Source organism: Monomorium pharaonis, chromosome 2, assembly GCF_013373865.1.
Source record: "Monomorium pharaonis isolate MP-MQ-018 chromosome 2, ASM1337386v2, whole genome shotgun sequence".
NCBI lineage: Eukaryota > Metazoa > Arthropoda > Insecta > Hymenoptera > Formicidae > Monomorium > Monomorium pharaonis.
In genome coordinates, this window is record NC_050468.1 from 192,501 (window position 1) to 217,742 (window position 25,242).

At 33.8% G+C, this 25,242-nt stretch overlaps 2 protein-coding genes and 1 long non-coding RNA gene across 11 annotated transcripts in view; 2 read left to right on the forward strand and 1 right to left on the reverse strand.

Moving 5' to 3' along the window:
• Nucleotides 1–17,323, forward strand: part of LOC114255293 — a 25,575-nt gene extending 8,252 nt beyond the window's left edge. For 6 of the 9 annotated variants that reach the window (XM_036282398.1, XM_036282396.1, XM_036282393.1 and 3 more), the window contains 2 exons: nucleotides 16,659–16,758; nucleotides 17,165–17,323. In XM_036282398.1, coding sequence (XP_036138291.1) covers nucleotides 16,659–16,758; nucleotides 17,165–17,267 — 203 coding nt within the window. In that variant the 3' untranslated portion in view covers nucleotides 17,268–17,323. Of the gene's footprint in view, nucleotides 1–6,009; nucleotides 6,188–6,533; nucleotides 6,670–6,760; nucleotides 6,860–7,510; nucleotides 7,657–16,623; nucleotides 16,759–17,164 lie in introns of those variants that run through there. The other 3 variants (XR_004962077.1, XR_004962078.1, XM_036282399.1) reach the window with 3 other exon arrangements.
• Nucleotides 1,529–6,003, reverse strand: LOC118644256. The gene is made up of 4 exons (XM_036282389.1): nucleotides 5,179–6,003; nucleotides 4,717–4,915; nucleotides 4,423–4,581; nucleotides 1,529–4,039 (listed from the first exon to the last, which is right to left on the reverse strand). The coding sequence occupies exons 2-4, from the start codon at nucleotides 4,910–4,912 to the stop codon at nucleotides 1,665–1,667; spliced, it is 2,730 nt and encodes a 909-aa protein (XP_036138282.1). The 5' UTR covers nucleotides 4,913–4,915; nucleotides 5,179–6,003; the 3' UTR covers nucleotides 1,529–1,664.
• Nucleotides 10,969–12,541, forward strand: LOC118644265. The gene is made up of 4 exons (XR_004962081.1): nucleotides 10,969–11,171; nucleotides 11,720–11,817; nucleotides 12,105–12,361; nucleotides 12,435–12,541. It is a non-coding gene; the product is annotated as an uncharacterized LOC118644265 (long non-coding RNA).
• Nucleotides 17,324–25,242: the final 7,919 nt, after the last annotated feature.

Here is a 25,242-nt window from a genome sequence, read left to right on the forward strand (position 1 = left end):
TTTAGTTCAATCGGGCGCTATGGGTTTTGATTTTTAGATTATATGCACAGTCTTGACTTGGATTGAATCTGGTATTTCCGAATTGATTTCAACTGGGCGCTATTGGTTTTGACTAAACAAGTATTTTCAGCCTTCTGAATTGGACTGAATGTGATATTTCCGAATTTAGTTCAATCGGCCACTATCGGTTTTATTTTTTAAATTATATGCACAATCTTGACTTGGATTGAGTATGACATTTCCGAATTGACTTCAATCGAGTGATATTGGTTTGGATTGTACACATAATTCCAAAATTTTGAATTGGATTGAATGGGGTATTTCCGAATGTAGTTTAACCGGACACTATCGGTTTTGTTTGTTAAATTGTGCTTAAATTTTAATTGGATTAAATACGGTATTTTCGAAATAACTTCAATCAGACGCTGTCGGTTTTAATTGTTAGAAATATTTTTACTATTTTTACAATTTTGAATTGGATTGAATGTGGTTTTTACAATTTAATTTTAATCTAACGCTATTTGTTTCAATTGTACAATTCTACCTCCATTAAAATTGTATTTTTATGTTACCTTTATTTAGATGCTGTTAGTAGTTTAATAAACTTTATGTTTCTTTAAAATTATAATTTAAATAAAATTATTGAATTACTCATAAACTTTTTTAATAAAAATTTGTAGATTAAGAAAACATTAATATATATTTTGTACTACGTAATAGAAAATCAGAAAAAATAGAAATAATAAAGACTTAAAATACATTTATAAGTTTTTATAAGTTAAAAAGTAATATAAATGCTTTTACTTTTTAACATATTTTAAATATATATTCTATTTGATAACATTCTTTTTTCATAAAATTTTCAAAGAAATTATTATTTTTATTGTAAGATAGTATAGAATTTTAGTGCAAGATATAACACTCACGACAAGATTTTGTCAGTCTTTATTTTAAAGTAATGTATTTATCAAGCTTATAAAAATGATGATTTAATAAACGTTATGTGAAACCATTATAGCTACGTCAGTGGTATAAGAAAAAATAATTTTATTATAATAATTAGCAAATAAAATATTCAGTATATATATTCAGTACATACAAATAACATATTCAGTAATGTAATGTATCTAATGTTCATAAAATACATAAATCTGGAAGAAAAGCTACTTTTTAAAGCAAAAAATTATTTTTTGAAAATTTGCATAACCAGGTTCTTCTTGGGTTTAATAATAAAATTATTTATATTTATTAAACGAGTAAATAGTTTTGGATAAAAATTTGTAGATTATAAACGTTAGAATATTTTTTTAAATTTACATTAAGTTTAGAAGCTTTAAAACATAATATAATTACAGAAAATTATAAATATTTTAATATCAAGTGGGTCTCTCAGATGCCACCGCGGTAGATTAAAACATTTTAGGTCTCACTTCTTACATTATTGTAAAATATACGTATAAGAGACTAATGAACAAAAAATATAAAAAGAAAACTTTATTTTATAAATAAATACAATAATCATGTGTAATAATGTTACATAATAATTACAATATTGTATATTTTATGTATAATATACATTATTTATACATATTTCATAATGTAATTAACATTTAATATTACATATTGTACAGTTAAACATATTTTAAACAGTTTTGGGAAACATATCATTGTATTTCAAAAGTATTTGGTAATTTGCATAAAAATTCAAGATTATTAATGTTTACAGAAATTATTTTTGAAAGTACATCTGTAATAGGAACAATTTTATAATTTTGAAAATCTTCGGTTCTAATTTTTTTTATGTGCGTTACAATAAAAGGATCTTCTGAAAATGTAACAATTTTTGAAAGTGCAAGATAGCATTTGTTTTCTTTTTCTATAATATCTATTATCCGACCAAAATGTCCTGATTTTAATTGTATCATTGTATCATTAGTACGTTTTACTTTTGTATATTTTATACTATGGAAAACTTTACCGTTATAAATACATTTTTTAAATACACGGCAATATTGTCCATCAATTTTCTTGGAGTAGCTTGCTCCCGTAAAAACAACATCTTCACCACAATAAAAATAAGTTGACAAATTTTTATGCCTAAATATATCAGTACAATAATTTTTAATAATATTTGACGAGTAATTAACATTTCCTGTTTTGAAATGTAATTGTTGTAAGTGTTTCCTCGCTATTTGCTGATCCATCTTGTTAGGACCATTTATCAATTGCTTTAATTGAAAAATATTTCCTTCAAACGGAAAAGTCGAATTGTTCCAAAGAGGACCAGTTTGCCTAACTGATTGTACAACATGCAATAAAATATGAACATTAAATGTCATACTTTCAACTCCGTAATAAACCTGATAATAACCAACAAACTTTAGGGCGTCATATTCGCATTGTACTAATTCTTCTTCGGTGATTGTTGTTTTTAATAAAGTGTACAAAATTCTGACGAGTAATGAATAATGTTTAAGAGCTGTATCATGAAGGATATCTTCCAAACATGGTAGACTGTAGACTAATATCCATGTTTTCACTTCAGCACCTTTTAACTTTTCTTTTCGTGATCGTGGAAGTCGATGTATATCCTGGGTAGGTGTAATAGATAACAGACGTTTTTCAATAGCTTTGACATCCGCATTACGTAATTTAAACATTGATTGTGATTTTGGGCATGTCCACTTATTGTATAACTGCTGCTCAATACCAAAAAGGATAGTATGTAAATAGTCAAAAGAAAAGGACCACACGATATCTATACATGGAATTTGAATTAAAGCAGTATTTCCTTTTACTCCTCTCTCTTGACGTTTATTTGATAAAGTAACAGTTTTTATATCCTTTAAATGACTTTCATGAGATCTTAATTCGGGATCGATATCTCGTAAAGGATATCTAATACCTGAAACTTCTTTAACATAACATCCTGGATGGTAACACCAGCTACAACCATAATACCCATTAAATTGCATTCTATTTTGCAAGATTGGTCGACATACAGAGTCTACACAGTAAGCTAATGGACAAAATTTTACAATAATCGATTCATTTTTTAAATTAGTTACTTCGATACCATTTTCATACAATAATTTTGCTTCATCGATAAAGGTAGAAAAAAATAATTGAGCTATGTCACTTGTAGGTTCTTTTGTACAAGTTAGTATTCCACATAGTAGAATTTGTTTAAATCTACTGATAGGTGATACAAAATTTGGTTGTACTGAAAGTGGATAAAAGCCTCGTTTTCCACTGTTTGTCAGTGGTGCACCATCGGTACTTATATTATAAGTTAAGTAACAGGTATTTCTATTGTTAATTTTGTTGTATAATTTACTGTCATTAACATCTCTCATAATCTTTGTGCTATCAACGTTACACTGATTTACTGTCACTGAGTTAATAAAATTAAAAATTTCTTGTTTAATGTAGGGAGATTCAAATAACATTTTTAACTGATATGTTAAATTAATAGACGTAAAATAGTTTGTAGATTTTAACGTTATTTTATTATTTGTATCACATTTTGAACATGTTTTTATATAATTCTTAAAATTTAATTTTGATATTGAATATAAAATTTCTTTGTTGCAAGAATTACAATAATAATGATAATTTATTTTATCGTCTGGTGGGTCAAATCTTTGTTGTAATCTATACTTTGAAATATTTATATCTTTGAACTCGGGTCCTGCAATTAATTTTATTAACTCAATCAGTTTTTGTCTTCCTAAATCTGACAGTCTAAATCGAATTGAGAATCCCATTATCAAAGTCATTATGTCACGAATAGTTAAATTAGTTTTCTCAAACATTATAGTATTATCATCAAATGACCCATTAGTCTCGTCGTCACTGATATTCGCATCATAATCATCACTATCAAATTCATTGTTATCAGAATCATAGCCATTTGAACTACTCTCACTCATATGTTTGTCATCATCTTCACTATTGTCTTCTACACTGCTGGCATCTTCATTTTCTTTGTCCTCGTCTTCATTGTTTATATGAATAATTTCATTATACTCAAATGTATCTATAACGCAATAAATGCCTTGATTATACATTATTGATTCTGACAATAATCGAAATGAGTACCTTACTAGTAGAAAATAGGCGTCCATAGAAACTATTGGAATGTCTTTGTGGAAGACTACATTATTAGATAATACTATATAGACTAGGGTAGAACTTAATTGGTTAAACTAGCTATATATAATATTAGATCTACGTGGATGCCTCGATAATGAAAATAAAGTTTCTATAGGTTAGAAGATTTTTTAAATAAAGTAGATATAATAAACTTTTCATTTTACAAATCTTTGAAAAATCTAAGTTACAGGATTTCTACTTCAAACTGTGCGAAATATAAATTCTTTATTTTAAAAACTGTAAATCAGGGCCACAGCGTGTACATACCTTCAATATTTAAGTCAGGTTTATATTCTGGAGAGCGAATCGCTGTGGAATTATTACTACTAGCTTCATTATTATTCATTCTCATGTCACAATTATTCTCACTTCTAATACAACAATCACGGTTCTGCTCATTATTCAAGTTAGAAAAATTACTGCTTTCTAAAAAAATTAGTAATAAAAATTACTTATTTTATACATTACTCTCCATATTAAACTGTTTTTTTTACAATAATGTCGACGGTTCAATATTTTAATGTTACATTATTTTGACATATATATTAGAATATTTTTTACCTGGCACAAAAGCTAATTGATGTTCATAACTCGTAAAAGAATCCCACTTTGATCTAGTAACCCAAGATAAATTATCTCTGAAGTGAGTCTCATAATCTTTATACAATCCTGTTTTGTAACGTCGTTTTACTTTTTTGGGAACTGCATTATTTATATCATTATCAGAATTAGAATCACATGATGACGAATCACTCATTATCTGAAAACATATTTAGCAATAATAAAATTCAAATTATGTACATATATAGTTATTTTATTTTTATTTCTTTTAATCAAAATATAGCTGGAGTATTAATTATGTATTAATTATTAGTTATAATATATTTTTTATATAAAAAGAATTATAAAATGTAATTATTATGTGTACATAATACATTATGCACTTAAAATTTTATGTTATACACTTTATTATTTTACTTTAATTACAAAAAATATGGGTTGATTTTATTAAAATATACTTACCCGATAATGTATAATATATAATATATACTTTACTTTTTCAATCAGGCTCACTTTCACATATATTTATAAAAAAGTAATTGTTTCATTTAGATCCCGCACCTCAAATATCGATGTAATTATGCGTATTTGACGCGATTTTGCTTAAAACGAATAAATCTGACAAGAATAAGCGTGCATCAGAAAAGCGATCGAGATACTAATCGTTATTAAAGTTGACGAATTAAGGTTAAGAAATCTGTCATACCGAAAAAGCGACGGAACACTATGCGCACGCTCTGTAGTCCCATACGCATGCTCTATGATCACGTGATGTGCTCGTGGCCGCGGCCATGATAGTGAACATTTGCAGAAAGGATCGAGTGGCGGCCGGGACACGTAAAGGCTATTCTACAATTGCGTAAGCGTGATCGTAAGTGGTTGTAAGAGTGTGTAAGGCGTCGTTGTAAAGCGGTACTTCCGGTTGTAGAGCGTGTTGTGGAAGATGGTTGAATTTCATCTTTCACGACTACAACAGATGTGAACGTAAGAGCCAACCAATCAGAGTGCTGTTCACGTCATCATGCCGCACACCGCCATAATTTACTGCACTCTGATCGGTTGCTGTAATCAAGTTTACAACGTATCTTTACTCTATTGTAGATTGATCCGTTGTAAAACATTTATGACTACTACTACTCCTACTCCTACAACCTTACGCTTACGCAATTGTAGAATAGCCTTAATACGCAGTATTCACATATTTGCAAGGTACACGATTATAAACACGTGTGGTGACGCTTTTGTACTTGTATTTAGTAGAAACATTTAGATAAAAATTATTTCTTTGTTTAGATAAAAATGTACGCTTATATAAAATTGTTATCTGGGAAAAATAAAGACAAAAAAAAAATTATTCCCACATCTTGCATCAAGAATTTTAAACCAGAGTCACACAAGAAAATTTTAAAGTATCAAGTGGAAGAAACAGTAGGCGAAGAACCGTATGTAGCAACGATTTTGTTACTATCAGGTATATATATAATAAATATTACAACTTTTATTCGATTTTGGTTACGTTCCGTTTCACGCATGATGCGTATGATGCATCGTTCATCCTCGTTTATCGTACGTTAGATAAACAACAAAGATGAACAATATATCATGCGTATCATGCGTGAAACGGAACGTAATAGGCTGCACGTTCCGTTTCACGCATAATGCGCATAATGCGTCTTTCATCTTTATTTAACATCAGATAAACAACAAAGATGAACAATGCATTATGCGCATTATGCGTGAAACGGAACGCAGCCATAGCCTTTGCCTGGTTTTGTTCTTTGTTTTTATATATACATGTTGCTTGTGTTATATATTAGATTCAAATGAAGAACTTAAAGAAATAATTAGAACAAAAAGTGTTCGTGCTTCACCATCGTATTTGCTTGTGACAGCTTCGGATAAATCTGACAACGAGGGAAAAAAAACAGTTTAAAGCGTTCAAAAACTTTTCAAGTTAGTCGTGTCCTATATATCACAAATTTTCTGTTAGATTTCTGTTTAAAAATATTGTACAAATTATTTATTATATATTTTTCATCAATAGATGAATCGTCAGTTAAAAGAACAAGAGGAACTAGTCTGTAATAAATTATCAAAGTTTAAGAGTGATTTATTGCCAATAAACGTTACATTAAAAGATAAGGTAAATGAGTGAATTCATATAGTATAACTATAATAAATAGAAACAAAAAATGAGATAACTTAGTAATTATAGCCAAGGAATAAGTAAATGAATAGTCAACAAACTATTTGTGTTGTAAATCACAGTCTTACAACATTTCGACCACAGAATTTGATCCTTCTAAAGTGAATTAATCCATTATCAAAATAAATTATTCGCAGGATAACGACTGTTTACAAGCTCGTGCCAACAAATTCATAAAAGTTGTGTCTCATACTGTCAATAACGAACAAGTGTATAAATAATTACATTACAAAGCAGTCAAATCAGTATATATTTTGAAAAGATGTTACAGACGTGATTTAAAAGTGTCAAGCATGGATAAAGGCGGCAGAAAGATTTTTTATGCATTGATTTGTTTGTTATTGACAATGAGACGCAACAACCATTATGAATTCGTTGGCACGAGTTTATGAACAGTTGTTGTCCTGCGAATAATTTATCTTTGTAATAGATTAATTCACTTGAGAAAGACCAAATCCTATGTTCAAAATGTTATGAGACTGTGATTTACAATAAAATAGTGTCAGTTTGTCGATCAATCTACTCATTCCTTGGTTATAATAGAAAGTTAAGCTTCTGTACAAAATTTAAGTTTTAAATATTTTATAGGAAAATTTAGATTTGTCAAACATTACTGATACACCGCCATCACCCAAAAAATATAGAGTAACAGAAGATTTAGCACAAACAAAAAATAAATTCATGCAAGATGACAATCTAGTCAAAGCACTAACCAAAGAAACAAACACGAGAAACGAAAAGGAGAAGTGTGGTAATGAGTCCCCAAAAAAAACAGTTAAAGCATTCAAAAACTTTTCAGGTTAGTCGTGTCCTATATATCACAAATTTTCTGTTAGTTTCTGTTTAAAAATATTGTATAAATTATTTATTATATATTTTTCATCAATAGATGAATTGTCAATTAAAAGAACAAGAGGAACTAGTCTGTAATAAATTATCAAACTTTAAGAGTGATTTATTGCCAATGAACGCAGTTACATTAAAAGATAAGGTAAATGAGTGAATTCATATAGTATTGTATAACTATAATAAATAGAAAACAAAAAAAGAGATAACTTAGTAATTATAGCCGAGGAATAAGTAAATGAATAGTCAACAAACTATTTGTGTTGTGAATCACAGTCTTACAACATTTCGACCATAGAATTTGATCCTTCTAAAGTGAATTAATCCATTATCAAGATAAATTATTCGCAGGATAACGACTGTTTACAAACTCGTGCCAACAAATTCATAAAAGTTGTGTCTCATACTGTCAATAACGAACAAGTGTATAAATGATTACATTACAAAGCAGTCAAGTCAGTAAATATTTTGAAAAGATGTTACAGACGTGATTTAAAAGTGTTAAGCATGGATAAAGGCGGCAGAAAGATTTTTTATGCATTAATTTGTTTGTTATTGACAATGAGACGCAACAACCTTTATGAATTCGTTGGCACGAGTTTATGAACAGTTGTTGTCCTGCGAATAATTTATCTTTCTAATGGATTAATTCACTTGAGAAAGACCAAATCCTATGTTCAAAATGTTATGAGACTGTGATTTACAATAAAATAGTGTCAGTTTGTCGATCAATCTACTCATTCCTTGGCTATAATAGAAAAGTTAAGCTTCTATACAAAATTTAAGTTTTAAATATTTTATAGGAAAATTTAGATTTGTCAAACATTACTGATACACCGCCATCACCCAAAAAATATAGAGTAACAGAAGATTTAGCACAAACAAAAAATAAATTCATGCAAGATGACAATCTAGTCAAAGCACTAACCGAAGAAACAAACACGAGAAACGAAAAGGAGAAGTGTGATAATGAGTCCCAAAAGCTGAGCAGATCTAAAGTTATTCCAAAGGTAAAAATGATCAAAATATATTTTTTATAATTTGTACACACGCGGTCAGAATGAATGCCTGGTCATATGAAGTTAGCTGCGTTCCGAGATTTATATAGTGCATGTAACGCATTCTATACAGAAACCGCGTGTGGACATATATATTTGTTGCAGTTATAGTACTTATATAATTATTATAGTAATAGCTAATCTTTTTTGTGACATTTTACATAAACATATAATTAAATTTATGCAAAAAATTTTTGTGAAATTAAAGAAACATTTTCGTTTCTTTGTCTAATAATAATAAATTTTTATTGTTTAACTAGCTGTGTCCGGCCACGCGTTGCTGTGACTCAGTCTTTTTTTTTGTTTGTTTAGATTTAGTGCACATTTGTATTATTGTTTTTCGCGCGCTCGCGTATTAGATTGAAACATTTTTTGTTAACCCTTTCTTTTCTTTATTTGTTTGTTTATATTTCAATTATATTTGTATAGTATTTTAGTTTCGCTTTAATTTCCAGGATTCAATCATTCACTTGTATTGCAAATATTCGTTGCTTCCGTCCTTCTATATTTCCTCACGTATGCTTCTCCGGCCTTCTGCGCTCTTGCTTCTTTCTTCGGGATCGGGGGGGGGGGGGTTGTTTCCCGATTCAAACTTTAAATTAACAGTAAATTTCTGCCTCTTGGTAAGCAATTTCTTCAGAAATTCATTTTCTTTCTTTATGTTTTTTAAATTTTCGTGCTCTCCTTCTCAATATCTTGACTATCAATATCTAACCTTTTTTTTTAATATTTTGTTTATCTTTTTTTTAACTCTTTAAAGTACCTATTCCCACATAAACACTCATAAACTTGCACACACTCTCTTCCTTCAACATACTTCTATGGGCATTAATCTCACTTTATTTTTTATATTAATACGCTCCACAAATACAATAATATTAGAAGTTTCTTTTTATTTAAAATTATTTCTTATTTTTCTTTTTATTATTTTCCTTTGATCAGTTTTCCTTGGAAGCGTTTTTGGCTTCCAGATTTTTTTGTTGAGGGAAGTTTACTATCTTCTTTTCTTCTGCGTTTTTTTCATATTCCATTTGTGCTCTAATTAATACCTCATTCATCCCATCCTCCAACTCTATATTAAGATTATATTTTATAAATTTAGTATTAAATAATTAATTTTTTCTTTTCGGAATAACTTGACATTTTAGTAATAAATTTTGGAATTATTTTACCTTTTTTTTTATATATTTTAATATTATTTTAAAATGAGAGACTTTTATTTTATTAAATAATCCTTTTTTTTAATAGTCGCACTATTTCCTTTACCTTCAAGTTGTAATTTGTTTAAATCTTCAGATCTTTTATTTCTTCTTTACTTTGCTTTATCCAGATTAACTTCTTCTAACAAAACAATGTATTTTTTGTAAATTACCTTTTTTAACGTAAAATTAATCTTTTAGTTTATTTTATTGTTATTAACTAAAATAGTTTCCAAACTTATGCTCAATTTTTCTAACTTTACTTCAAATTTTAAACAACACCTTTTTAAATGGCGTTTCTATGTGCTTTTTTGGGCCATTCTAAAAACGTGTTTATTTAGAAACATTTTTATTTTATTAACTAATCTTTTTATTTCATCGATTTCTATATTTGGGGACGCACTATCTTTTTTTCTGTCGCTTAGGGATTTATTTAAATCTTCTGTTTTCTTATTTCTCTTTCTTTACTTGGATTTTCCTGTATTTTTTCTTCTATAAAAACAATTTACTTTTAAATTAATTTATTATAATATTAATTTTTAATTAAATTAACTCAATTCGTGAGAAGGTTGAGTGAGTGTATGTTTCCTTGTCTCTCTTCGTTGGAATCTGCGTGTGTTTGAGCGTGTACGGTCTTCGTTTACGTTGGCCTATGCGTATACGTGTGCTTATACGATAACTATATTAAAATAGAATACTCATTTTTTTTATTTTTTGAGGAACGTTATTTTGTACGTGTTTGCGTTGGCATATACCTATGCGAGTACGTTACCTTTTAACCTTTTAAAACTTTTAAACCTTTAATAAAATAATAAATAAGGTTTTAAAAGAATGTAATTATTTAATAAAAATTATTAAATAAAAATTTATATAGATTATTTATTTTTATAGATAACATGTATTAGTAAGGTTCATTTCGCTCACAGAATGTAAAGAGCTTTCGAAAAATTAATAAAAGAAAATTCTAAGTTACGAACAGAAGGGGATGAATTAATAAATGAAAACAAAAAATTAAAGAGCTCCAGAAAGGAACTAAAAAAGCAAATAGAAGAAAAAGAATTGGAAATAAAAAAACTTCGTGAATTAAATGACGGTTTGCAAATTAGTTTCATTCAAAAACTAAGGAGTCTACTAAGGAGTATGAATGTAAATACTTTTTCTCGTACTTTTTATTTAAAACAAATTTATATGTATGTATGTATGTATATGAATTAGTGTTCCCCTTTTTTTCTTATCTTTCTCATTTAAGGACTTTTTACATATAAGGTTCCAAAATGCTGTGTATGCGCCAAGCTACTGTTATACTTGTGTAATCAATTTACTTTCTTAGGGTAAAGTCCCATGGAGCGAATTATGCGGAAGCGAAACAAGCGGATCACCAATCACGAGACCATTTCGACGCAATCTTTGAAAGAATTCTATCAGAATGATCCGTGATTGGCGATCCGCTCGTTCCGTATCCGCGTAATCCGCTACATGGGACTTCACCCTTACTGTCTGGATATGAGTGTCCTCTCTTGTCTGAAGCACACACGGCACTTGGCACCTTATGTAGAAATCGTCTTACGATATTTACAATATTTAAAATACTTTTTTTTAAAGAAATATTAAAAAATTCATTTAGAGCAACTACATTTTTTAAAAAATATAAGAAATACATAATACCTGAAAATAAAATACTTTGTTTTTTTTAGCTAAGTTAGAGCAACTTTCAAACTCAAGAGAACGGTTAGATTACTCTCAGAATTATCCAGCAATTGGAATTTTGCGTACTTCAGACGATTTCCGAAGGGTAAATAATTTTGCGCTTTCTTGGTAGAAAATTAACTAGATCACAAGGTAGATGTGTCTAACTTCTAACGTATACAAATTTTTATTTTATTGAGATACCCATGTAAAGTTTAGATCTAGCTAAGTTTAATCTAATTTTATCTAGTCTAGTTTTATCTAGTCTTTCACAAAAGCCCTGATAGCTTATACACAGGCGCGTAGAAAATTTTCTACCAGGGATTATTTTCTCCAATTTTATTAATAAATTATTAAAGACCTTATTTATAAATTTTCTATATTATATATTAGGTACACATTGGTAGAAACCAGTGGGTCACTGAAAAACAGTACAGTAATTTACTAAATAATTCAAAAACACCCAGTCAATGTGCTAGTAATATATTAACGCTAGTTTTTCAGTATTGAAGAATTAACGACTAGCACAAAAACTGGATATGAAAGTAATAAGAAACTAAGTAAATTACGTGACTTAATAAAGAAACGAAGAGATTGGGTAAATTAAAAATGCCCAAAATTGGACGAAATAAAATACGGTGCTTGTGAAGGTATAAAAATGTAATAAGAAGTTTTATTTGTAATTTTGAGTTGTCATAAATAACATGTAGCTTTGATTTCCAGATTATTATATATATTGGATGAAACATATTTATAAACCAAATAAAGAAGGAAAAACATTGTTTTGTGTCAGATATGGTTGAACTTTGATAGTTTTGCGGGAAGAAAAATTGCAGAAATGAAAAGACCAAGAGCAAAACATCAAAATTAAAATCACGAAACTTGTTGGAAACTGAATCAGATGATGGAAAAAACTCGAATGAAAAGCATTCTGATTCTGATAATGAAGTATTGTGAAGCTGAAATTAATCAGTATAAATACATTCCGCTAATAAGACTGAAAAACCCTCACGGAAATTGAAACAAATGAACAAAACCAAATGAATATGATACTAGAAAAGGAGTAAATAAAACTACTAAGGAGACTACTAAGGAGACTACTAAGGAGACTACGTCTACTAATGAGACAGGTATGGAAACAAGTTTTTGTTGACTCAGAGCATTTGGATCTTGACGATAAAGAATTAAGTTCTAAATCTAAAAAAAACCTTACAGATGATGCAATAAGTGATACCAATTTTGATTGGACTCCAACTAATTCATCGGCTTCAGATGTTGAGGACATCTGAATCAAGTCTTAGGAGAATAGTTTAGATGACGTTTTAAGTTTAACAAATACTTTAAAATTTGTTACTGAATAAAAGTTTTTTATCAGTGTTTATTTTAAAAAATATTTTTTTTGACGTTTTAAAAAATTTATTAAACTTATTGTAATGACAATTATACATTATTATAGTATATAGTAGTTTTTTTAGATAGCACTTTTATAGTATTATACCATATTGTATAAAAAAATTTTTTGGATTTTATAATAATACCACAATTATAATTAAATCAGCTTACCTCTTCCGTTTGACACATTTAAGTTTTTAAATCAGGTTTGTCATGAGGTGTTTAGTACCCCCAGCCCTAACTTAGTTTTAGACAGCTATAACTCGATCACGAACCAAAACATGAATCCATACCAAAAAAAATCAAGAGCAAATGTTAAGTGTATTTAATATAATTTGTTCTTTAAAAAAATTAATAATAGTAGTTATAAAAAATTCTATAAATTGTTAATAAAAAAAAATTTTAAAATATCGAAATAAAAAATATAAAAACCAAACCAATTAAATTGATTACATTAAAAACTCATTTTAATAAACTTTAATATGTAAAATAATTGGATTTAATTGAAATGGATCAAGTGTTTTATAAACAGGATGAATTATGAAATAAAAACAATTAAAAACCGATTTAAAGACTATTATAGAATGTAATCACCGATTAAATACGATTAATAAATCGGTTTAAATCTGGAATCTTGATTCGGAATTTCCGGATAAGAACAATTTAAACAATTGAAAACGATTAGAACCAATTAATTGTACCAAATTCAAAACATAGAAATCAACTAAAAATCGTTTTCCTATATCACTGATTGGTTTTTGTTGGTTTTAATGATTTCAATCGGCACGATACGGAATTTCCAGATCAAGATTCCAGACTGAAACCGATTCTTTTTTTGTTAGTTGGTTATCAATCGGGTCGTTTTAGCAGGGTGTGTACGAAGTAGTTGCTTGAGAAAGAAAGAGGGAGGGGGGGGAGAGGAGAGAGAGAGATAGGAAGGAGAAGAGATGGGGGGGAAAAGAAGAGAAAAAGGGGGGAATCACAAAGAACAAAAAAAGGAGAAAGAAAAGGAAAAAAAAGAAAGAGAAAGGGAAAAAGAGAAGAAAAGAAAGGAAGATAGGAGGGGGGGGGGGGGGGGGGAGGGGGGAGGGGGGAGAGGGAGGGGGGGGGAGGGAAGAGAGAGAGGGGGGAAGAAGGGGGGGGGGGGGGGGGAGGGGGAGAAGAGGAATAAGAGGGGGGTGGGGGGGGGGGGAAGGGGGGGGAGGGGGGGGGAGGGGTGGAGGGGGGGGAAGAAAAGAGAAAACGGAAAGGAGGGAGAAAGAAAAAAAAAAAGGAGAAGGAGAGAAAGAGAGAAAAAAAGCAAAAAAAAAAAAAAAAAAAAAAAAAAAGAACAAAAAAAAAAAGAAGGAAGGAAAAGGAGAGAGGAAAAAGGGGGGGGGAGGGGGGGGAAGGAGGAGGGAGAAGGAGGGGGAAAGGGGGGGGGGGAGGTGAAAAAGAAGAAAGAAAAAGGAAGGGGAGGGGAGGGGGGGGGGGGGGGGGGGGGGGGGGGGGGGAGGAGAGAGGAGGGGAAGGAGGGGAAGGGGGAACCGGAGGAAGAGGGGAAGGGAAGAGAGAGAGGAAAAATAGAAAGGGGGAAGGGGGAGAGGGGGAAAGGGTGGGAGGAGGGGGGGCGAGAAAAAAAAAAAGAACGAGAAAAGGGAAAGAGGGAAAAAAACGAGGGGGGGGGGGGGGGGGGAAGAAGGGAATGCGGGGGGGAGGGTGGGAAAGGGGGGAAGAGAAGGAAGAAGAGGGGTGAAGAAGAGGGGGGGGGAAAAAAAAAAAAGAAGGAGGAAAGAAAGGAAAAGGAAAAAGAGAAAGGGGAAATAAAAAGAGAGGGGGGGGGAGGAAGAAGTGAAAGGGGGGGGGGGGAAAAGAACAAAAAAGAAAAAAAAGAAGAAAAAATAAAAAAAGGGGGGGGGGGGGGGGGGGGGGGGGGGGGGAAGAAAAAAAAGGAAAAGAGAAAGGAAGGCAAAGAACAAAAAGAGGGGGGGGGGGTGGGAAAAAGGGAAGAGGGGGGGAAAGGGGGGGGAAGGGGGGGAGAAAAAGGAGAAGGAGAAAGAAGCAAAGGGACAAAAAAGGAGTAAGGAAGAAAAGAGAGAGAGAAAGAAGACAAAGAAGAAGAGATAGAACGAGACCAGCGAGCCGAGCAAACCCAACGCCCCCAACGAGACCTCTACTAACCGAGAGCATCGCGAATGGCAGCGCGATCTCCAGAAGGTCGCGCTTCGGACGGGATCTCACACGCAACTCGCTCGACTAGAAACACTGCAGAGGTCTCTCGCAACGGCGCGATCGCGCCTCTAGCTCGACTCGCTCGCGCGAGCGAGAGAGCGAAGAGAAGCTGATGCAGATAGATTCTGCAGAGCGAGAGCGTCGGCGCTGGGGGGGAAGTGGGGGGTGGACACAAGATACAACGGTGCGTCGTCTGCGATCATGCTTGGCAGCCAGTGGATAACTCGGGGACAAACGGTAAATGCGCGAAATACTTATCCATAGTATGTTACACTCTTTGTAATAACACAGAAAAATATTCCCTCTTGATGTAACGATTTCACGATAGCTTAGGCGCAATGCTACGATAATTATGCTTAAAAATTAATGTTCAATATCATGTATTGTTAACACAACGAAGGATTTTCTTTTATAACCATAGAAAACTTACAGTTTCTTCTACCTTTAATTGCATTATTAATTACGACAGATTTTCAGTGACTTATAATGTATTAACGACAGAAGAAATTCGAAGTTCTCTATCATATACAAGAGAAAATCATTTCTAGTTAACCATACTAACGATACTTGACATAACATTGATCTCTAATTACCTATAATTACCGTAGAAGTTGCATCGAATAATTTATCCTGAAGTCGTTAGATCAAACGTGAATATTTTTCTATCGTGTTATTTTACAAAGAGTGCATATTAGGGATAGTATTTTGTGCATTTCGTAATTTTCTAATAAGATGGTTACGAAAGGATAATGTATAAAGAATCAATCGTGATAAATCTTCGTTAATTTAATATTCCATAAAAAACGATGAGAGAATTTGATGCGGCAAATATTATATTATTTGCAGGTTCCATACGTTTCCATCGCTTTCTCTCTTTCAACTTTCTTATTTACAAAAGTTTATTACGATTTAAATTTGTCCTATTTTTATTAATAATTTATAATCTCGTCATGTAATCGCGAGTGTGCGTAGCAGCCATCGACGCGAGCTTAGGCACGGTGCGGCGAGACGTGGGAACGGCGACGACGCCACGCTTCTCCTTCTTTCCCCCGCCGCCGCCGGCAGCCAATACTTGAAACAGTAGGCCGTGCTATGGCTCGAGCGGCTCGAGCCCTTCCTTCGGCGCGCAAGGCGCGCTCTCATTCGCATAATTTAAAAAATTTATATCTCGATTATTAGCAGACCAAACCCACGACAATAGTGAACTTTTATGTTCATCTCGATCCCATCTACCTTTTTATGAACAGTGACCAGTATGCTCTGGGACTCCCTGTATATACACACACACATACGTATAATATTGTTATAGTAATACCGATTTTTATTTCTACTTGTAACTGACAGGAGTGGTACGAATTCAGAAACCAGATTCAAATGATGCACAAATTGCCGAAATTACCTCGAGTTGGCTAGTGCATGCTAAGTGGCGACAGCAAAGAGCAGAGTATGTATATTCATTAATAATAATAAAAAAAAATATATATATATGTAAAATATTTTTTAAACAAATTTACATCTTGATATATTTTTTAGAGTATTATTTATATTTATAAAACTTTTTTTAATAAGTAACTGTATCTTAATACAATTTATACTTCTGAACTTAGCACGTCAATATGTAAAATATTTTCGGAGATACATGTTAACACCAATCAGGTGGCCGCAGGTTCGATAACTTCACCAATAAAGATTTTGTGTAGTCTGTTTAATTAATTATAATTATATATATATATAAAACATAATGTATACAAATTACAATTTGAAATTTGTAAAAATCGTGATTTTTTAAAATTTGTGTTGTGTAGGGATAGATGTTATAAATTTTACGTTAATTCTTGATATTTTTATAGGACAAAAATGAGAAAGCAACGTGAAGCTGATAATATTAACGAAGCTGATGATGTCAACGAAGCTGATAATGTCAATGAAGAAGATGCGAGATATCCGTTATAAAGTGTTTTATATATACAAGATATATATAATATTCATATAATATTAAAATATTTAATACATATGTATATATTATATGTTAACATACATAAATTATATGTAATGTTCATAAGAAATATATAAAAATATGTTATTGGAAAATATATTATGCAATATTTTGTAATAAATATATAGCTATTTTCTTTATAATTATATAGATTTTGTCTGGGAGATTTTATTAAAAAACGAAAAAGTTACTATTTAACTATTGGCGAAGAAACGATTGAAAACTATTGAAAACCAATAGTTTTGAATCAATTTTTCGCCAACAGTGGAATATTTTTATTGCAAGGGGATTCCTTATTGAAAATAATATTAAAAGGTTGTATGAATATTAATACAACGTTGCCTGGCACGTTGTACGAATATTAATACAACGTTGCCTGTAACGTTGCCTGGCATGTTGTGTGGACATTAATACAACGTTGCCTGCAAGATCCCAGAGATATTAACGGGATGAGTTTGGACGATCATTTTCATGTTACAGGGAGGTTACTGGCAGGTTTATTAATCTCCGTGGAATGTTACCATCTTACAATTTTAAGGTTATATAACTTTGTTAGAATGTTGACGTGCTGTGTGGGTAGTTTCACATTAGTGAAATATTCATGCATAATATTTATACATAAAGATATATGATTTTTTAAAATAATGATAACACCATGCAACTTATCATTAACAGTTGTTACAAGAAAGAAAAATATTTATACTTAAATTTTTATTTTACTTGTAATCTAAAAAATATTATTAATAATGATTTATTTAGTAATTTTACATAATTTATCTCATTTGTTTCAAAGTGTTAACACCATCCGTTTAATAAAAGATGACTTTTCTAATATATATGTTAGTTAATAATAAATGATAACATTTATTGAGAATCAATGTTTAATTAAAATATTATATTAGGTTTTGAAATAATACCGTTATGATAGGAACTTGATAGACAAAATAAATATTTGTAAATAAAATAATCTCTTTAATATTACTTTAGACAATACTTTAAAAATACATGATTGTGTTATATAATTACTATTTTAATAAAGTTAATAATCTTACCATACATTAAAAACAGATTATTTTTAATTGTAATAATCAAATTATTTATGTCGTACTTTTTAGGTTACCTGCTACAAACTCACGGAACTCGCAACTTGCAACTTGCTCGTGATGATTTGGCTATACCGGACAGCATTGAGTTGTCACGAATCATGATGATAGTAGATGGTTGTGCTTATCATATATTTCGGTCCTAGAGAAAATTACTCGGATAGCCATTATCGTAAACACCCAGTGCCTTAGCATAAGTAAGGCACGTACTATAAAAATGAGTATTCTCCACAGACTTCTATAATATACTAGACTGCTAGGCTCGTTATATATTCTCCATTTAGTGTTGTGACGTGACAGCCGCAGGCTGCTGTCCGTCACAAGGCCCTGAGGGCCCTTACGCAATAACATCCCGCGGGCCCTGCGTCCTCCCGCTCGGGAGCGGACGGAAAAGCGTATTCTCTTGTACTTTGTGTATGTGGCGTCCCACGTGCTGTCCATCTAATTACTTGTTAAGATTTTTGCGAGCGTTATACCGCGGGTGCGGCGGAGATCGGTGGCTATGAAGATCTCGTTGTAGTTGTCGGACGTCTCGTCTCAACGGAAAATCATCCCGGAGATTGCAGAGGAACGGGCAACGAGGGAGTCAAAGAAGACCCTTTTAAGCGGGGGTCCTCAGGTAATGCCGCCCTTATCTTGCCTACCGTTTGTGCCATGTAAGAATTCCGATACTGCCGCTGAATCACGCTTTCAGGACCCAGCGACGGCGCGCGATGCCGACATCCCGACGGGGCGATTGCAGACCCGATACCGCGGGAAGTCCGGCGGAAGAATCACGACAACTCAAGATACGCCGACGCCCCGTCGAGGAGGAAATGACGCCCCGATGGCGGAGGATACGCCAGGCGAGGAGAAAAGAGTCGGGCGCGCGAGAAAGCGCCAGGATTCCCGTGCACGGGGCCCATAATCATCGACCGCCGTGCGTGGATCGATCAGCCGGCGACAGCGTGGGCACCGCGCTCTGCGCGAAAATCGATTTTCGCGAAATCAACCAATAAGGGCCGGGAACACCGGAGGCAAGGTGGGGCGCGCCGCCGAGCGGCCCCCGCGAGATCCAGGATTCCTCACTCGTGCTGCGGACGTAGAGATAAAAACTGTGTGTGTGTCCCGAGTTCCCGAGCCGAGTTGTAAGGAAGGACGTAGGGACGAAAGACATCCCGACCCGGAGGAGGCCAGCAGGAGAGAGGCGAAGTGGTGAGACGAGCGTCACACATACTGTAAAGCCACCGATTTCGCGGGTTGGGCGAGCCGCGAGGAAATCGCGTACTTATCGCAAAATCTTTCGGCGTGTTTATGAGAATCCCGAGCTCGCGGATTCAGCGGGGCCTCGTCGTCTCGCCCGATCGCGCCCGTCCGCGTGATTTCGCTGCGTGCTGTGTATTTCATGATAGTTTCGCGTTGCGTGTGCGTCCCGATCCGCAGCCGAGTCAATTGTCGTTTCGTCCGGTCGTCGTGTCGCGGGTTATTCCCGTGCTGTATCTTGTCGCGTCGTGTAAGAATTCAGTCGTTATTGTTGTATAATTTGGTCGATCGCACTGTTACTGCGAGTTCTTCGGTGAGCGTACTCTGATAATTATCGACGCAATCGTCTTATACCGCCGGACTGGCGAATACTTAATAATTGTTGCGCTTATCTTTCGCGAGAATCGTTGGGGCGCGGGAGAACACGGGTCCGTCGCGTGTCACGCGGGCTCGGAGTTGCGATCCGTCCCGTTCGCCCCGTCCTCCAACGACGCCGGGTTAAGCGTAAGACAAGTCGGAGAGTTCCCGCGTACGGATCATAACCCGCTCGTTCAATATACCGTTCTCGCACCATTTGATACCCAGCGGATGCCAGCTGGTAACGCGCGCGAGCCGCCACCGCTCCGCAGAGTCGTCATCTACTGTAATTCTTACGGTCAAATACAACTGTTACTTTTTCTGTTACATTTGTGTCGTGTACGTAATTCTCTCGCCTTCCCGATTCCATCCGCCCGCACCGAACCTTCCCCCTCTGCCATTTGAGGACTGAGCAGCTGGATCTCGGAGCCGCTAACGCCCCGGTCGCCTAGCGTGCGCCCGTCTTTCCCGAGATTCAAGTATTGTAACATTTGTTTGCGAGTTGGTTCACACAGAGTGGTACGCTTAACGTACCTGGCGCCCAACTTAGTGTGACGTCGGGAAACCTAGCGAAGATAGTCGCCCCGACACCCGGGCGGCTCAGGGCCGCGACCAGGGACGGAGGCGAAGTTGGCCGTCGCTCGCGAGCGGCGGTTACAGTGTGTACCCGAAAAGTATGTACAAATAGGAGCTCAGGCGGCCGACAGAATTACCGATTGGAATGTGGCTAATATTTTATAGTCCTACGATTATGGATTACTAGAGGAGTGAGTGTATGATACAATATACAGGGTGTTTGGTAAAGATTTATGCAATTTTTATAAGCAGGTAGAGCGCATTAAGCTGAACATAAAATCCTCATCGTTTTTCCATTTTCACAATAGTTAACGAGTTATAAGACTTGTAAAATTTTTTGTATTAGCCCGGCCTACCGGCAAATGCAAGCACGCCGAGCGCCCGACCGCGGCGGCTGCCCCTCCCTAGCGCTTGAACCTTGAGATTGCTAGGCGCGCGGAGGGAGTTGTTACAACAAGCGGCAATGGCTACGCACAATGTGTACGTGTACATACATGTGTACAAAAAAATATCAGTTCTAATGCTTAAAGAAGCAATTACTAAATTTATTTTTTTTTAATAAATAATGATTATTTTTAATAAAAAATTTTTTTGGGTGATAGTCTTAAATGTCGTAAACTGTCATAAATTTTAAAAGAAGCTATTATCATGTGCTCAAAAACAAATTTATCCTTCTTTAAACAACATTAGAAAATTTTATCGATTAAAATGGAAATAACAACCAAATAAAATGTTTCAACTTTATATTCTTAATTTGTTTCAACTTTATATTCTTAATTAAAAATTAAATAACGAGGATATTTATATTTTTAATAAAATTAATCCTTGTGATAGACTTATAATACACGGAAAAAACTTTGTGGTAAAAATTACTATGGTAAGTAGTAAACGCGTGCTAAGGAGGAATTATGAAAATTTTTATTATGTTCTTCATCAAATTACGATAATATTTACACTACTTGTATGATATAATTCTCTGAAATTTCTTCTTACAGTTCGTGGTTACTATCATAAATAATAAATCATACATAATTTTACTATAAAATTTTCTCCGTGTAGATTTACGAATATATGAATTTATTAAATGTTTGAAAACTTATAAACAATATTTATTTAATTCAAGAAAATTTTAGTATGTAATGTGTGTGTATTTGGTGTGTGTGTGTGTGTGTGTGTGTGTGGTGTGTAATGTGTGTAATGTGTGTATCTTTGTCTTTTTAATATAAAAATTGTAGCAACGTTCTGCCTTATTTAATTACACATAATGGAAGTAGAATAGTACAAACTAATGTTGTTAAACGTGGTAATATTTATTGTATTTGTGTACTACGTAGTGCTTGAGAGAGAGAGAGAGAGAGAGAGGGAGAGGGAGAGGGAGAGGGAGAGGGAGAGGGAGAGGGAGAGGAGAGGGAGAGGAGAGGAGAGGGAGAGGGAGAGGGAGAGGGAGAGGAGAGGGAGAGGGAGGGAGAGGGAGAGGGAGAGGGAGAGGGAGAGGGAGAGGGAGAGGGAGAGGGAGAGGGAGAGGGAGAGGAGAGGGAGAGGGAGAGGGAGAGGGAGAGGGAGAGGGAGAGGAGAGGGAGAGGGAGAGGGAGAGGGAGAGGGAGAGGGAGAGGGAGAGGGAGAGGGAGAGGGAGAGGGAGAGAGAGGGAGAGGGAGAGGGAGAGGGAGAGGGAGAGGGAGAGGGAGAGGGAGAGGGAGAGGGAGAGGAGAGGGAGAGGGAGAGGGAGAGGGAGAGGGAGAGGGAGAGGGAGAGGGAGAGGGAGAGGGAGAGGGAGAGGGAGAGGGAGGGAGAGGGAGAGGGAGAGGAGAGAGAGAGGAGAGGGAGAGAGGAGAGGAGAGGAGAGGAGGGAGGAGGGAGAGAGAGAGAGAGAGGAGAGAGGGAGAGAGAGAGAGAGAGAGAGAGAGAGAGAGAGAGGAGAGAGAGAGAGAGAGAGAGAGAGAGAGAGAGAGAGAGAGAGAGAGAGAGAGGTGTCATACTAAAATGCGCGAAATACTTATCCATAGTATGTTACACTCTTTGTAATAACACTGAAAAATATTCCCTCTTGATGTAACGATTTCACGATAGCTTAGGCGCTATGCTACGATAATTATGCTTAAAAATTAATGTTTAATATCATGTATTGTTAATACAATGAAGGATTTTCTTTTATAACCATAGAAAACTTACAGTTTCTTCTACCTTTAATTGCATTATTAATTACGACAGATTTTCAGTGACTTATAATGTATTAACGATAGAAGAAACTCGAAGTTCTCTATCATATACAAGAGAAAATCCTTTGTAGTTAACCATACTAACGATACTTGACATAACATTTATCTCTAATTACCTATAATTACCGTAGAAGTCGCATCGAATAATTTATCCTGAAGTCCTTAGATCAAACGTGAATATTTTTCTATCGTGTTATTTTACAAAGAATGTATATTAGGGATAGTATTTCGTGCATTTTGTAATTTTCTAATAAGATGGTTACGAAAGGAGAATGTATAAAGAATCAATCGTGATAAATCTTCGTTAATTTAATATTCCATAAAAAACAATAAGAGAATTTGATGCGGCAAATATTATATTATTTGCAGGTTTCATACGTTTCCATCTTTCCACTTTCTCTCTTTCGACTTTATTATTTACAGAAGTTTATTACGTTTTAAATTTGTCCTATTTTTATTAATAATTCATAATCTCGTCATGTAATCGCGAGTGTGCGTAGCAGCCATCGACGCGATCTTAGGCGCGGTGCGGCGAGACGTGGGAACGGCGACGACGCCACGCTTCTCCTTCTTTCCCCCGCCGCCGCCGGCAGCCAATGCTTGAGACAGTAGGCCGTGCTATGGCTCGAGCGGCTCGAGCCCTTCCTTCGGCGCGCAAGGCGCGCTCTCATTCGCATAAATTAAAAAATTTATATCTTGATTATTGATAGACCTAACCAAGACTATATTGGATTTTTATGTTCATCTCGATCCCGTCTATCTTTCCATGAAGTATTGCACACCAGATTTGGGACACCCTGTATATACAGGGTGTCTGGTATTTTTTTATGGGATTTTTATGAGCAGGTAGAGCGCATGAAACTGAACAGAAAGATCCTTATTGTTTTTCCATTTTCGCAATAGTTAACAAGTTAGTGACTTGTAAAATTTTCTGTATTAGCCCGGCCTACCGGCAAATGGAAGCGCGCTGAGCGCCCGGCCGCGGCGGCCGCCCCTCCCTAGCGCTTGAACCTTGAGATTGCTAGGCGCGCGGGGGGAGTTGTTACAACAAGCAACAATGACTACGCATAAGCAACGCGTAATGCTAAATTCTCCCTTTGAATTATGATAGTTCCTTACTTTTTTAATGAAAATAAAATTTTCTAACGACAAAAAGTATGTGTGTACGTGTACATAGATGTGTACAAAAAATATCAGTTCTAATGCTTAAAGAAGTGATTACTAAATTTATTTTTTTAATAAATAACGATTATTTTTAATAAAAAATATTTTTTTGATGATAGTCGTAAACGCCGTAAACTGTCATTATAAATTTTAAAAGAAGTTGTTATCATATGCTCGAAACAAAATTTATGCTTCTTCAAAAAACATTAGAAAATTTTATCGATTAAAATAGAAATGACAAGCAAATAAAATTTGTTTCAACTTTATATTCTAATTAAAAATTAAATAACTAAGATATTTATATTTTTAATAAAATTAATCCTTGTGATAGATTTATAATACACGGAAAAAACTTTATGGTAAAAATTACTATGGTAAATAATAAACGCGGGCCAAGGAGGAATTATGAAAACTTTTATTATGTTTTTCATCAAATTACGACAATATTTACACTACTTATATGATATAATTTTCTGAAATTTCTTCTTACAGTTTGTGGTTACTATCATAAATAATAAAATCATACATAAATTTACTATAAAATTTTCTCCGTATAAATTTACGAATATATGAATTTATTAAATGTTTGAAAACTTATAAACAATATTTATTTAATTTAAGAAAATTTTAGTTTGTAATGTGTGTGTGTGTGTGTGTGTGTGTGTGTGTGCGTGTGTGTGTGTGCGTGTGCGTGTGTGTGTGTGTGTGTGTGCGTGTGTGGGGGGGGGATACATCATACACGAGCTAAAGAATAATCACTTTGTGACAGGAAAATGATTATTCCTTAATTCAAGAATTGGTTTGTAATTTGTGTGTAATTTGTGTGTGTATGTGTGTGTACATACGCGAAAATGTTAAACATTATTTGTTTTATGTAAAGTGTGGTGTTTATTATCAACAGAATACTCTTTTCAGTCATTAAAGATAAAATAATTATTTATAAAAATACAATTAAAAGTGAATAATTGATTTTTTTTAAACTAGAATCATATTTTTTTACGTGTACGTGTATAGGTAATCAGCGTAAATAGTAATAGTGATATAAAATCGCGGAACTAAGGCATAATCATTTTCCTGTCAGGAAGTGATTATTCTTTAGCTCGCGTATGTATGTACAAGGATTAATTTTATTAAAAATATAAATATCCTAGTTATTCAATTTTTAATTAAGAATATAAAGTTGAAACAAACATTTTATTTGGTTGTCATTTCCATTTTAATCGATAAAATTTTCTAATGTTTTTTGAAGAAGCATAAATTTTGTTTCGAGCAT

Bases quoted from the DNA above. Each gene is read 5' to 3' on its own strand.
- LOC118644256 (XM_036282389.1), bottom strand. From the start codon at position 4,912: ATGAGTGATTCGTCATCATGTGATTCTAATTCTGATAATGATATAAAT. The intron at 4,582-4,716 runs GTAAAAAATATT...TAATTTTTTTAG, and splicing joins TCAATTAGCTTTTGTGCCAG to AAAGCAGTAATTTTTCTAAC. The intron at 4,040-4,422 runs GTATGTACACGC...ATTGCGTTATAG, and splicing joins ACCTGACTTAAATATTGAAG to ATACATTTGAGTATAATGAA.